This window comes from Spinacia oleracea, chromosome 4 (genome assembly GCF_020520425.1).
Source record: "Spinacia oleracea cultivar Varoflay chromosome 4, BTI_SOV_V1, whole genome shotgun sequence".
Taxonomy (NCBI): domain Eukaryota; kingdom Viridiplantae; phylum Streptophyta; class Magnoliopsida; order Caryophyllales; family Amaranthaceae; genus Spinacia; species Spinacia oleracea.
The window spans coordinates 34,548,213-34,562,661 of NC_079490.1; the positions used below are offsets into that span (position 1 = coordinate 34,548,213).

General features: G+C 35.1%; 2 protein-coding genes across 2 annotated transcripts; one reads left to right on the forward strand and one right to left on the reverse strand.

Moving 5' to 3' along the window:
* Positions 1–1,290: 1,290 nt before the first annotated feature.
* On the forward strand, positions 1,291–2,792 carry LOC110798260 (protein NOI4). The gene is made up of 3 exons (XM_022003434.2): positions 1,291–1,571; positions 2,226–2,456; positions 2,551–2,792. The coding sequence occupies exons 1-3, from the start codon at positions 1,563–1,565 to the stop codon at positions 2,587–2,589; spliced, it is 279 nt and encodes a 92-aa protein (XP_021859126.1). The 5' UTR covers positions 1,291–1,562; the 3' UTR covers positions 2,590–2,792.
* Positions 2,793–3,057: 265 nt separating this feature from the next.
* LOC110798257 (zinc finger CCCH domain-containing protein 67) lies at positions 3,058–10,149 on the reverse strand. The gene is made up of 8 exons (XM_022003431.2): positions 9,801–10,149; positions 8,840–9,210; positions 8,683–8,757; positions 6,948–7,064; positions 6,502–6,813; positions 4,348–4,611; positions 3,985–4,227; positions 3,058–3,573 (listed from the first exon to the last, which is right to left on the reverse strand). The coding sequence occupies exons 2-8, from the start codon at positions 9,155–9,157 to the stop codon at positions 3,352–3,354; spliced, it is 1,551 nt and encodes a 516-aa protein (XP_021859123.1). The 5' UTR covers positions 9,158–9,210; positions 9,801–10,149; the 3' UTR covers positions 3,058–3,351.
* Between the last annotated feature and the right edge of the window lie 4,300 nt (positions 10,150–14,449).

A 14,449-nucleotide genomic window follows, 5' to 3' on the forward strand; every position in this document is an offset into this window, starting at 1 on the left:
GATATGTACAGATCAGTTCTGATATGGACATGATCTGTACATATCAATTCTGATCTAGACATGATCTGTACAGATCAGTTCTGATCTGGACATGATCTATACAGACCGGTTCTGATCTGGACATGATCTGTACATATCAGTTCTGGTATGGACATGATATGTACAGATCAGTTTGATCTGCACTTGATCTATACAGATCCGTTTTGATCTGCACATATCAGTTTTGATCTGGTCATGATCTTTACAGACCAGTTCTGATCTAGACATGATCTATGGAGATCAATTTTGATCTAAACATGATCTATGCAGATCAATTCTGATCTGAACATCATATGTACAGAGTCGATATCTAGGCCAGTTCTAATCTGGACATATCGATTCTGATCTGGACATGATTTGTACAAATTGGTTATGATGTGAAAGTATTGGTTCTGTAAGCATCGGACATGATTTGTAAGCATCGGTTCTGATCTAGACAAGATCTTTGCAGATCTAAACATGATCTGGATATGATATGTACAGATTAGTTAGGATCTGGATATTATGTGATCATACCAGTTATGGTCTGGATATATAATGGTTCTGATCTGTAAAAATCAGTTCTGATATGGACATGATCTGATCATATCGTTTTTGATTTGGACTTAATGGTTTTAATTTGGACATGATGAATTTGAATGTTTTGTTAATGTTTTTTCATGCCTTAAATCTGGGAAATAATAATAATAATAATAATAATAATAATAATAATAATAATAATAATAATAATAATAATAATAATAATAATAATAATATGATCTGGTCTGATCTGATCTGAACTTATTTTTTCTAATGATCTGATCTGATTAAATCTGAAATAAGTAATAAGGTCCTGAAATAAGGTGAACTAAACAGGCCTATATCAAGAATGAAAAAATGGTACAAGAAAAAGACAATAGTATAAAATAATAGTATGAAATATCATGTTACCTTCAATGATATTTAATTTTAATTTTATTTCTACTTTTCTTCTTCTTTCTTCTGTGTTACGGAACTCACCACATGTCATACATAGTAGAAATTTCTTACAGTTAGCTGTCTCTCCAACCTCGTAGGAATATAACCGTTATGCATGCTATAACAGTATAACACGGTTATTACTCGGTTTAATCTGCACTCTCTTATCCTCTTTGATTCTAGAACTTGATCAACTAAAAAAATACTTCACCATAAATAGCAATTACACAAACTTTTGTTCTTATTTTATTTAGCCAAAGCTGTCTTCTTAGTTGGAGAAGGGATGTTATTCCTTTATATATGTAATACTCTTTGACATTTCTAATTTACTTAATTAGAAGAATTTGTCAACATTTTTTGTAAAAAAATATTAATATTTTGGTTTTGCCGCCTATGCAAATTACAACGTGCATTCCACATCTCTTGGTGTATCTCCCCTTCTTCATACATCGATCTTCTTGTTATTCTTTCACATATTTCCTCCTCTCCAACTCTAAATATAACTTCTTTCTTTGATTTGTTTTCTATAATTTTGAGAGCTTCTACGATCATCCCAAAATTCGATCATGCCGCCGGTAAGATCCCGTTCATTGGTACTCCGTATTATTTTATGTATACATTATACGTACGTACTTGTTTAAGAAAATTTAATTTGCGTTTGTACATAACTTAGAATCTTCCTATGCGGAAAACTTTTAATCTTCATGCTTTTCTTTTACGGAGTAAGGATTTATGAGATTCAAAGTCACTTTTTAATTCAAGGTAATTATTTAATAATCTCATATGTGCTCATGTTAATGGTGTGACTGTACAAGGTGTATGTGATAATATCGAATGTGATCATACGTACGCAGACTAGGGCACCATCTAAAATATAGGCATTATGTATTTAGGTGCGTTACTCAATATATAGATGAGTAGTTGAGTACCTTTTTATTTAGGTATATTTAGAGATGCATAAAAAGTCACACAAATTTTAAAGGTGAAGCATGACTATCAATACTATGGTAATACTGAGGTTTTGTTCTAGTGGTTAAAAACTTAAAATAGATGGTGTATGTAAAGATAGGTTGCAGGTTTGAATCCTTCATCTCCATTCGTAACTTGTATTGCCTTTATATCTTATTTCGCAGCCAAAAAAGGCAGAATGGAATGTTTTTGTGTTTACTAAACTCATAAAATGATTACTAACCACTAATTTGTTGAAATTTTTAAAAATCTTGGTGTAGAAAGCAAGCAATAATGCAGGTAATCGATCCTTGCCAAAATTTGGAGAATGGGATGTGAATAACCCCCAATCAGCTGAAGGTTTCACAGTAATCTTCAACACAGCCAGAGATCAAAAGAAAAATGATAGGTCTAACAGTGGCAACTCGGCCGGCGGTAACCAGAGACCTAATCAGAACAACCAAGGCAACCAACGGCAACACCATAAACAGAATGATCAACAACATAATTCGGTGAGGCTCGAAAATATTATTAGTATCAATTTTTATTTCGAATTAATGGTGCTCGAAATTATTATTGATTATGTTGTTTTTTTATTTTTTGCAGACGAAGAAGAAATGGTTAAGTTGTTTATTTGGTAAATAGACGTTGGAGTATTGTTTTTGCTTCCACATTGTTTTGTAACAAAAGTTGGATGTTAATGTGAGATTTTTACTTGTTATTCTAAGATTGAAGAAGTTATACAACCACAAATGTTATCAAGTAATGAAGCTTTTGCTATCAAGGATAAGCCATTTTGCGTGTTTTTTACGCATATTTTATCTCTGATATATGGGCATAACAATTAACTTTCATTTGTATTGTTCATCTGCTAACTGAACAAGGCCTTGTTATATTTCATGCTGAAAAAACGAGGATTTTCGGACCGAAGAATGACTCATTGGAGAATCCATTCTACGGTTCTACCTATCAAATCTACATACAAATGAAGATCGTTAAGTCAAGCAAATTCCTTTCTATTCTACCTATTGCATTTCTCACAACTTACCACTATCAATAATCCATCAAATATGCACCACTACAAAACAGTGATGGATGACAAAACTCAAAAGATGAAGTTGAAAAGAGTAATCAGAAGTAATTTTCACTTCTATTCTCTGTTTCAGCAAATTCCACAGGCAAATAACATGGATCAACAGTTTATGTATAGATAGGATTAGTATTGATAAATAAATTGTTTTGTGAAAGATAAGGGGTATGCATTTAGCAACCACCAAAAGTTATCAAATTCCTCGAGTTGACAACCACCAAAAGTTGCAACTTGCAAAAACTGAAGACGGCATTCCTTTTTCTTGACAATGATGCCAGCAATGTTGCCAAAAAACCAAATTCGCTCATAGGAACAAGTTACATTGCCCAGCCATCACCCCAATCTGAGTCCACATTGCCAGCAGAAAATTCCAAATCCGTGGCGACTACAACATTAGATGAACTGTGATCTTGATCAGCAACAGGAGCAGGTGGAACAACTGAACTTTTTGATGAGCTGATATCAGGATGATGAAACAGACAATTTCGACCATATTTGCATGTACCTTGTAGCTCATAGTTCCGGCAGATTTTGCTACCCTGGTCAATGCAACAGTTGGAACAATAATCAGTTTTATCACATTTAGTAGAAAACATAAACAAAACAAGGACATTTATTTCATCACAATATGATGGAAGTGACTCTTTTGGAAAAGATCTCTCTGCGCACAATAATACTTGAGTCCCATTACAACATAAGAAACTGTCACATACGGCCCCACTTAGCGAGATTTTTACTCCCCCGTTTATAAATATTTGCAACAATTTGACGTTTGCACATTATACATTAAGTTTGACCTCATTTCTTACTAACATATAAAATTCAAATGTTATTTTGTAATACGCTGTTGGATTAGTCATTTGTGTTCAAACATGTGCATTGGCAATAGTGTTAATCAACTTGTTGCAAGTATTTAGGAATTATAAAATTGTTTAAAAAAGGGAACATACAGGTCTTAGAGGAAGTCCCGATTCATTGAGAGAACTTGGTGAAGATGTAGAAATTCGGTCCCTCGGATGGTGGTATCTACATGCAGATTTAAATTTACAATTGCCAGTTTTCATGAAGAATTCGCACTCTGGTTGTCCAGGCCGTTCTGGGTACTGTTCATTCTGCAGTTGCTGCTGTTGATGAGACGATGCTCCACTTTTCCTTGGATTGCCGGCAAATGAATCAGGAAGCTCGGGATTTTTCTATGGAAACCAAGTAAAATCATTTTATTTTAAGCAAAGCATAATGGTAAAAAATAAAAGCAATGGGAGTCACAGTAGTAAGTTCAAGCAATGCAGAAAGAATCAGTATAGTAGACATACAGATTTGGAATAGGGGCGTTTGGAGGAAAGCAGCGGCAGACGCAGCTTAGAGTCTCGACTTACTGGATGGTTATACCTGCAAGCAGATCTGTATTTGCAGTCTCCAGTTTTCATGAAATAATCACAATCAGGTTGCCCAGGTCGTACAGGAAACTCTTCCGACTGCATTACTTGTTCATAATGTGTTGTAGGATCAGTTTTCTTTGAAAAGTTTACAATTTGATGTGGAAGAGGTGTCTTTTTTGCTGACATAGAAAGGTTGACCTGAGCAAAAATAAAAGTTCAAAGAAAATAATGAAACGCTAATTTTCCTAATTAAAACATTTGTCACTCCTTAGACAGGATAAAAAGTAAATGCATTAAAACAAGATGCAAGCCAAAATTATGAAGAGTTTCAGCTTCAAAAACACCAAAAAAGACAGAGGAAATACAGTAATCTGGTGTTTATAAAGAGATTCCCAGAAATTCCACCAAAAGCTCAATATTTGAAGCTCTTGCGCCTACAAGGTAAATGATGTTCTACAGGAAACTGAGTATCATAAAAGACACACACACACATGAACCTGGGGAAAAAACACAAAGACGTATATACACGGTACTACAGAAAAGCAACCATATTCCAGAGGGATGGGGCTCGGGAGTTAAAAACCCACACTTCACATTACTTTGCGGTTGTGGCATGTGGGGGTGATAACTGATAGGCCTTAGCCAATCAAGGTTTTGGGATAAGGGAGCCTTCGTTCCACGCAATCTGACTCTGAGATTGGCAGGATGTGCTGGGGCCCATAATTACGAATATCTTTGAAGAAAAACACAAATGTTAGGAAAAAAAAGAAGAATCTTCCTCTTTCACAGAAGTTCCATAAAATCGTAGGACACTAGGGCAGTGATGCTTTCTTTTCTTCACATTGCAAAAATTAGTTTCAGAAACATATGTTCAGATAAAGGCCAACAAGTTCAGGTAGGTTTAGACTAACGCAAATTAATGCATACAAGGGCACAACGGGTCAAAGCCAGTTAAGTTCAGAGTCTGAACTTAAGACACATGCTCCTAAGCTCAATTCATACATGGACCAATCAGTCCAATGAAGAGACAATGATTCTTTTTTAAATAAGGGTGTATAAATTCACAGCAAGTTCAGGTGAAGTGAAGCAAGCTAATGCTTGCAAAAGTTCTGAAAAAATTACTTTCTTTTTGACGGGTGTTGAATAAAAAAAAATCAACACACAATAACCATTTTTACAACAAATTAGAGAACTGCACAGTAAACTGATGCGTCTGTGGTTGAGTAAAAACCAAAAGGAAAGCAAAAAATCTTGACACTTGAGTCTACTTTCCTGTAGGAATTAGGTGAACAATGAGGTGACCATAAGAACAAAAAGTTATATGAATCTATTCAAACTTAGTTTAAGCCAAAGTCAACTTCAAAGTCTTCAATATCAACATCACCGCGAACGCCTCTATCAAGGCTCCCACTTTAAACGGTGTAAGGGGGATCAATGTATCATGTATGCAGCTCACCCCCTGCTATAATAGAGAAGATTTTCCGACTTCCCTTAACCCAATACATTCCAAAATGCCTAATATTTCAGAATTAGTAAGAGAAGGAACAGAATTATTTTAACCACTTTAATCAAGTCCACAATACTCCTAAAGTCAAGGAATTGTGTATGTTACTCCGTTAGAAATGCACATAGGCTCAGAGCATTTATTTCAAAATAAATAAGCAAGAAATTTAATGTCTCACATTACATTTAGTCCATAACGTTATCAAATCAAAGATCCGTTGAACCCATTAGAATAGGACATAAACAAGTAGGCTCTAAATCCCTAAGGCTCTAAGCACTATCTATTGAAATTCTGATTATAAAGATATTGTGAACTATCCATCCATGTATCCTCTTCTCTACACAAGAATGGGGGCTTGACAACAGGTGAGAGGAAAACTGTAGTTAAGAAAATCCAATGTATGAACTCTCAGCAGTTTGCACGACTGTTTTGTATACAAAATTGCTGGATTACTTACCACGGAATGTAAAAATATACAGAATAAAGATATCACCACACTTTCAGAGAGAAGTAGAAGGAGGATTTTTTTTTCTTACTACAACTCACATGCCAAACATACATGAGAAAGGTCAAGATGAATGTACCTGATCTTGGTTCCAACCAGCATTTTGGGGCATTGATTGGTGATAAGTGTTGATCCCAGCATAAGGTAAACCATTCATCGAACTTAGGCCATTTGCCAAGTCTGGAATACCCCGTGATACTCCAGAGGACTGCAATGGCTCACCAACAAACATTCCAGGAAAATTGTTGCCACCTCTTGCATACACACCATTAGCTAATGAGTTTTTGGATTCAGGTTCTTTCATAGCAGTAGGATCAGGATGGTGGAACCTGCAATTAATTCCATAGCCACAGGAGCCGGTACGCAAGTAAAAGGTGCACTCTTGCTCCGACTAAGGTAAATAAGACGAGAAAAAAGCCATTAATTTCCCAGTTCATGTGCAATCTGATTAAAAGTCAGAGAGAAATATACATTGATACACAAAAGAAGCGAAGTAAGATCAAAAAAACAATGATATAGTCTTACCGGTCTTACTGGTAAACCTAGAAAGTTAAGCTCTGGACCTTCTCTCTCAACTTTCTGTGCAGAGTGATTATATCTGCATCCATCTCCATATTTGCATCCTCCTGGTGTCCGGAAATACTAAAAGAACAAAACCACAACAATAAATGTCAGTGAAACAAATACTGAAGAACAGTAAGTGAAAGACACCAAATCATTTCAAATGTAGAAAAACATAAATTTATGACATAAATTGCTCGAATCATCATTACTTAATGCGATATGATTAGGGAAATCTGAACCCCGACAGAGAAAATCAAGGCTGACATCGTAACATTCACGTAGGAATTAGCTTGCATTAGATGAAAGTATGAAACAACAGTCGTCTCACTTTCCCAAGGAAGGGTGACCACGTGATGTGTGTGGGTGTTTAATACTTTGTATACTGCAATGCAAAGAACCTTCAACACGATGAGGTAGTTAAGGAAACAAGCATAACACAAGATTTGCTTATGCAGACTTAAATAATGCTATATCATTTTGGAAAAATTGGACATAGGAAAATAAAATCTAGGATGACAGTTGTTATAGGTTTGTGTATTTCTGCAGTAAAGGATAAACCAGTTTCCTCATCCACAAAAGGAACATGCAGGTACTGATTAGGAAAAATATAATTCATAATTTAAAACAATATCTGGTCCACATGAAGTATGTTACACATCAACACACTATCGCCTGATTACATTTATCAAGGTTGCTGATACTTTTTTGTTCGCACACCCAAACAGTCAGTCATCTGCAGTTCCACACAAATTTTATATGCACCATCATAATCCTCAATGATACATACTTTTACACATTTTCTCCATTGAGCATGCTTCTTCGCACGGTAAAGATAATACTCAAACTAAGTATAAAAGCCAGCAATCCCCATCAGAATACTTCTTTTTCCCAACAAACTTGAGATTTTGATACTTGGTTGTTCACAACAAAGTAGGTATACACCCAGTACATACAAGCCTTGTCAAATAGGTATAGACCAAGTATAGAGAGGATAAATGAAGAATGCAGGAGAAATAAAGCATATCTCTTGGAGGTGCAATTTTGAGGGCTTATATCAAACATATAAACTAGCATAGAGAACAAAATGTCTTTATAGTGAAAAAATAAAACCAATTTCATTGAGCGCAGACCACAACCAAGAGCTCAAGCGATCAATGAACTGAACCAACAAGCATCAAAGAGCTAAATTAAAATAATTGCCTATTTCTGAAAACTTCTTATTAGTCTGTCTTGAAATATCCCCTCTAAACAACAACACAACAACAACATTTTCCTCAAAATTATAACTTAACCCAACTTGCATAGCGTAAAACATTACATAAATACATAAGATCTCAACTTATTACTTACCCAAAAACGGACACATAAAGAAGTTCGCTTTTACACAATTTTCTTGGGATCGATATTTTTAAGAAAAATAGCGGGCCCAAAAGTTATCGTATGAAAAATGCTAACTTAGTCTCAGAAGTTGATCTGATAATGCAACTATCATATCATAAGAGGCCATATAATTATCTGCAAAGACTAAACACAGGCATATTTAAACAAACCATGAATATTTCTGGTATCAAGAACACATGGTAAGTAAGGTCAAAGTCAAAGCAAAATTATTATCTTTTTAATTGAATAAAACAACCCACATGATAATAAAATACTACACTAGGCATCCATAAACAAATGTATAAAAAGCAACAACCTTGCAATCAATCTTCCCAGGATCAACAAATGCTCCATTGCTCACCTCAATTCCTTCCTCCTGGTCCAGAACAATCTAAGAAACACAGGAAAAAATCAGCATCTAAAGAACCTGATAAGCAAAAACCCGGGGGAAAAAAATCCAAAATCCGAAATACCTTAAAACCCTTCTCAGGGGGGTGATTAAATCTACAGTTTGGTCCAAATTTGCAAGTACCCGTCTTGAGATAAAAGGGGCAATCCACAGCATAAGGCCTCAAAGGGTAAAGATGTAATTTCTCCTCTTCTTCTTCTCCACCCTCAATCTTCACATCAACACCATTGCCTTGCAAAACTACACTCTCAAACTGTTGAGCAAGAGCTTCTTCCTCTTCCGTAAGTTGTTCATCCCAACAGTGGGTCCCACTTGATGAAATCCCCAACTTAATTTCATCCTGGGTTTCAATAGATGAACTGATTTCTTCACAGGTTCCCATGTTTTCTCTCTCCTCTATTTTCTCAATTTTTTTTTACAGAAACCCCAACAACACTGAAAATCAATGAGCAAGAAAGACAGTACCTTGTTATATAATAATAATAATAAAAAAAAAGCAGTAATATTTTTATATAGTACCATATTAATAGCCACTGGTTCGGTGTGAAAATAAATGTAGAAAAGCAATACTTATTCATCAGTGGAGATTCTTCCAAGTGCCGCCTTTTCTCTATTTTTCTTTTATTACTACTTTAATTTTATTTTCATCTTCCAAAGGAGACACCAAAAAAGTTGAATTAAATTAAAAAAAAAATGAGGTACAGCAAAAGCTTAGCTAACTATTTCCTCTTCCACCAAGTAAACAAAAATGGAAAAAGAAAGATAGAAAAATGAATAATCTGAAAGAAAAATTAGAGATAAGGATTAAATTCAATCACTGAAACATTTCAATTTGAGATTAAAATTCAACTTTTACTAAATACATCTGATTAATTTTATGAAAAATTCGATTTAAAAAAAGTTAGACATTAACTTTAAGAATTTGCAGAAACGATAACACTTCCAATCCATGGACAATTCAAAATTTCCAGGAAAAAAAACTCAATTACTACAAAAATTCATGGTAAAGTTCCTCAGTTTCATACCTGATTTCCGAAATTCAACCGAAAACAGAGCTGATAACCCACATTGTTGTCAGAAACGTCACTCTTCCCGGAAAAAATCGACGGGGTGATTTTCCAGAAATTGGACAAAGAGCAGAGAATTCTAGGGTTTGATTCGTTGAAGAAAAAAAAGTCCAAAACCCTAGAAAATGGGGGAATTGAAAAGAAATTGACGGGGGTTGAAAAAAAATGAGAATATTAAAATGAGACCATTAGAAATGTAAAGAGAGAGAATCTGATTGGGTAGCAAGCTCCACCATGATCCCCCACTGTGTATAGTGTGCGAAGGAAGCAAAGGCTTGTGTTGCAGTGTTTTACTGTTGTTGCGTCATCTTTTTTTATGGGCCGATCTTATATTCTGCACTGCGGTAGTGTGGTGGCCCCTCTTTTGAAGTTATGACTTATGATCCCTTTTCACACTTTTTTTTTTTTTTTACGGTTTTTTCTTGAAATGCCTTGAGGTTTCACGAAACGCACCAAATACATCCGTGCGTTTTAAATTACTAGTGAAAATATACGTGCGTTGCACGTGGTCTGCATTCATTTGAATTCTAGGAACTAATTTATATGTACAAAAAAGATTTAGAGGATAGTTTGTAACGCTGCTAAATTGCTAACTACTTTAGCTTGATCCCTCAAATACTAATAGGTATAAAGATTTAGTAGAGCTATACAAAAGTACACCAAAAATTGATCATTTCTTTTGTCATTGTCGGTTGCAGATCTTGCATTGCATAAATCGACTCGAGCAGAATGTCCTATGTCTCATTTTTTTTAAGGACCTAAATGAATATTCCACTGAGTGTATAAAGGCAAAATAATTAGCATAAACACTCTTAAACAACTCCTCTATCAGCCGGTGCCTTCTTAAGTTCCTTCGGATATATTGTTAAGTGCTTTAGCTCCTAGTAAACAGAACACAAATAAATCAATAAATAAATGAGAAGTATAAGTACAGATAAAATGTAGCGATATGAAATTAAAAAAACACATTACAATTTCTTAGATTTGAGCTAGTTTAACATGGAGTATAATCTCAAATTATACCATAAAGTTATTTCAAAGTGACTAATCTAATTCTAAAAAGATCAAACTTTTAGGCCATTCTATGACATTTCGAATGAATGAAGGCATTTGGATCAAAAAGAGAATTTTTAAGAGTTAAGACATTCGCCTAGCTACTACTGAAATGTAGATACCACAAGTTCACAAGAAAAATCAAGTTATACTACTACTGAAATGTAGACGAAGCATGATCAAGGTTCTGAAACCATTATGGTGATTTCAAGAGGAAGATAAGAGTGAAATACATGGTTCTAAGTCCCTTCCTCCACTCCCTATACGACCAAATATTCAACCCACATGCAAATGCACTATAACAATTGTTTACCATGAATTGTAAGCGAATAGAATAAAGAAACATAGTGTGAACACTGGAACACAGAAATCGAATAACATGTACACTATTCATGTTCATTTTTTGAAGGTAAACATAAACATCTCCTTATTCAAAACTCTAACCCCAAAAAACATCCCAAAATGTCACATAATTCAGGTCAAATGCTTAAAGCCTAAAAGCACATAAAAAACTAATTCATGGAGCGAGGCCAATAAATCCAGTTACCTTCTACCCAAAACATAAAATTACACGGAAGGATCGTTCTTAACTATTGATCCAATTCTGAATAGTTCGAATACTCCTTATCTGTACAGCAAAGTAAGTCTTAAGACGATATTGCGCCTTTCCAGATCTGTACCAAATGTCAGTTCTGATCTTCTGATTTCAATATTTTATTAGAACTAGCTTCCCTGATGTATTTTTATTGTTACTCTTCAAAATTCCCCTCTAAATCCCTAGCTTGAATAGTTGAATCCTACCCTCAGGTCTCTTATTCCTATATTTCAGAGCTTTGATTTTCAACTAACTCTCCAAAACATTTTTGCAAAATGAGGAGTATATTGACAACTTAACCCCAAACAAAGGTGTAAATAAGTGTAGTAACATTAATTTCAATTTTGTCTTTAAATAGAAAGGGCATGTGGGTATAGCGACCTTCACAAGACAACATATGAAAATTATGGAATAGGATTAAGCACAATATTGTTCAACAAAGGGAGTAGTTGTGGAGCTTGTTATGAGGAGAGGACGTGAGGTGTGTTGATCATGTAAGATGGTGTGAAGCAAAACTATAAAATCATGCATTTAATTAAAAAAAATAATAATTAAACAATCAATGCTCAAAAAAGGGGGGAATCAACTACTCAAGAAAAATCTAAATCCGAAAAACCAGGCAACAAATATAATCATGCATTTTTATATTTATATATAAAAAAAGATAAACATAAAAGAAAAATTTAAACCCAAATTCTAATATTAGAGATCATTCGAAGAAATTAAGCAAATAGGAGTGAAAAATAAACCTGATTCTGTGCGGATAAATCGAAAACCTCGATTCAAACGAATCAGACACCAACACGATGAACATCTTCAATAATTGATTTTTAGAGGATTCAATCGACAAATTCACTCACATCCCTGCAAGGCTGCAGTCAGATAAATTTTAACAAAAAAACCCAAATTTGAGACCAATTTAAAATAAATAAACACATGCATGTAAAAATATGAATAAATTAAGTAAAAAATACTGACTTCCGTCAATTTAACTTACCTAAAACCATGAAAATTAAACCAGAACATGAATCCAAAACTCTAATTAATGAAAAAAATATGAAAGACATAAGCTTAATATGAAGTTGAATAATAAAGTATTACCTTTTTGAGTGTTTCTTTGGTTGACGATGGTTTATTTTTAGATAAAGTGAGAGGGAAAATGGGGTGGTTTACATGAGAGAGATGCTCCTGGTTTTTTACTATGGAGTCTGGGGTGTTCCATTGGCTTAAATGCTTAATTATTGGTACTCCGTACTTAATTGAGGGGAGGGGAAAGATGAAGGAAATAATGCCCTTGGTCCAAGTATGCATTCTATGTTAAGTCTAATAAATGCGGTTCAGTATTAATTAACAAGTTAATAATTCAGTGAGATCAAGTGAGCTGAATGCCTAGCTAGAGGCCGCTTCAGTTCAAGTGGAATTAATGATATTAATCCACAGCTTACTCTTGACTGAACCCGTAGGGTCACACAAATAGTACGTAAACGGATCAAGTATTTAATGGCATTAAATACTCCATCTATGAATATTCGGAACCGACGGATCTTGGTTTCAGTGGGAGCTAAGATCGTCACAGGCAAGAAATGAATACTCCGGAAACGATGATATTGCCGGAAACGGAAATATGGATCGTATCGGAAATATGAATATTATCCAAGTCGTAGATGTTGCCGGAAACGGAAATATGGATCGTATCGGAAATATGAATATTATCCAAGTCGTAGATGTTGCCGGAAACGGAAACATGGTACGTATCGGAAAATATTATTGGAAATGGAAATATTACCAGAATCGGAAATATTGCCGGAAACGGAAATATTGTCAGAATCGGAAATATTACCGGAATCGGAAAATAATTCCGGAAACGGAAATATTAAATATTTGTTCGAAACGGAAATTAATTCCGGAATCGGAAATATTAAATATTGTTCGTATCGGAAATAAATTCCGGAACTGGAAATTTAATCGGAAGCGTATCGTACGAATTAGCATCGGACGAGGCCTGCCGGACGAAGGCCCAGCACGAAGCCGGGCCATCGCCCAGCAAGCACGCGCGCCACAAGCCCAGCCAAGGCAGCGCCCAGGCCTACCGCAAGGCAGGCCCAGCGCGCGCCAAGGCCACGGATGCGTGGGCCGCGCTGCGTGGGCTGCTGCTCGCACGCGCATGGGCAGCCCTTGTGGCTGCCGTGTGTGTGTGAGTTTGTGCTCATGCGTGATTCCTAAATCTACAAGAGTTAGTGTATGATTAAATTCCTATTCCTAATTGGATAAATTAATTAAATAGAATTCATGTAGGATTCTAATTTCAATTAATTCGTATCCTACTAGGATTACGATTCCTTTTCCATAACTCTATAAATAAAGGCCTAGGGGTCATTATTTATACACAAGTTTTAAGTATTCAAAACTAAGATTTTTAAGCAGAAAAATCAGCCAATATTCTTGCCTACCTAACCGAAAATATTAGAACCTTAAGGGCGATTCTAGTTGGTCAATCTTAAGGCGGATCCGGACGTGCTGTGGACTATCTACGGAGGGACGACACTTGGAGTCCTAAAGACTTGTTCTTGTTCGGTTCGGGCGCAGCTAGGGAAGGCACGCAACAAAGAGTATGCATCTAAACTATGCTAAATGATTATGTGTAAATAATATGTTTCCTGGCTTTATGGTTTTTCCGCATGATTTATGAACTGTCATATGAATCATAACCTAACAGTGGTATCACGAGCCCCTTATTATTTTCATAATCTAAATTGCATGAACATGGTTAAATATTACAAATTTGCAAGAATTAAAAGGGGTGATTAATTTTCGTAATTGTTAATTAATTGCAAATTGCGTTTATTTAATTATACGTACGCAGTTTTTCGGCAGTTTCTTCGTTACTCATCCGAATTGAGTGATTTTTGTGTCAATTCCGCATGTAAAAGGCATTCTAAAAATTTTGACAAAAATAGTA

Coding starts and splice junctions, on each gene's coding strand:
- LOC110798260 (XM_022003434.2), top strand. Junction 2,457..2,550: donor ATGATCAACAACATAATTCG/GTGAGGCTCGAA, acceptor TATTTTTTGCAG/ACGAAGAAGAAATGGTTAAG.
- LOC110798257 (XM_022003431.2), bottom strand. CDS start 9,157: ATGGGAACCTGTGAAGAAATCAGTTCATCTATTGAAACCCAGGATGAA. Junction 7,065..8,682: donor CTGGGAAGATTGATTGCAAG/GTTGTTGCTTTT, acceptor TTGTTCTTTTAG/TATTTCCGGACACCAGGAGG. Junction 6,814..6,947: donor TAGGTTTACCAGTAAGACCG/GTAAGACTATAT, acceptor TATTTACCTTAG/TCGGAGCAAGAGTGCACCTT.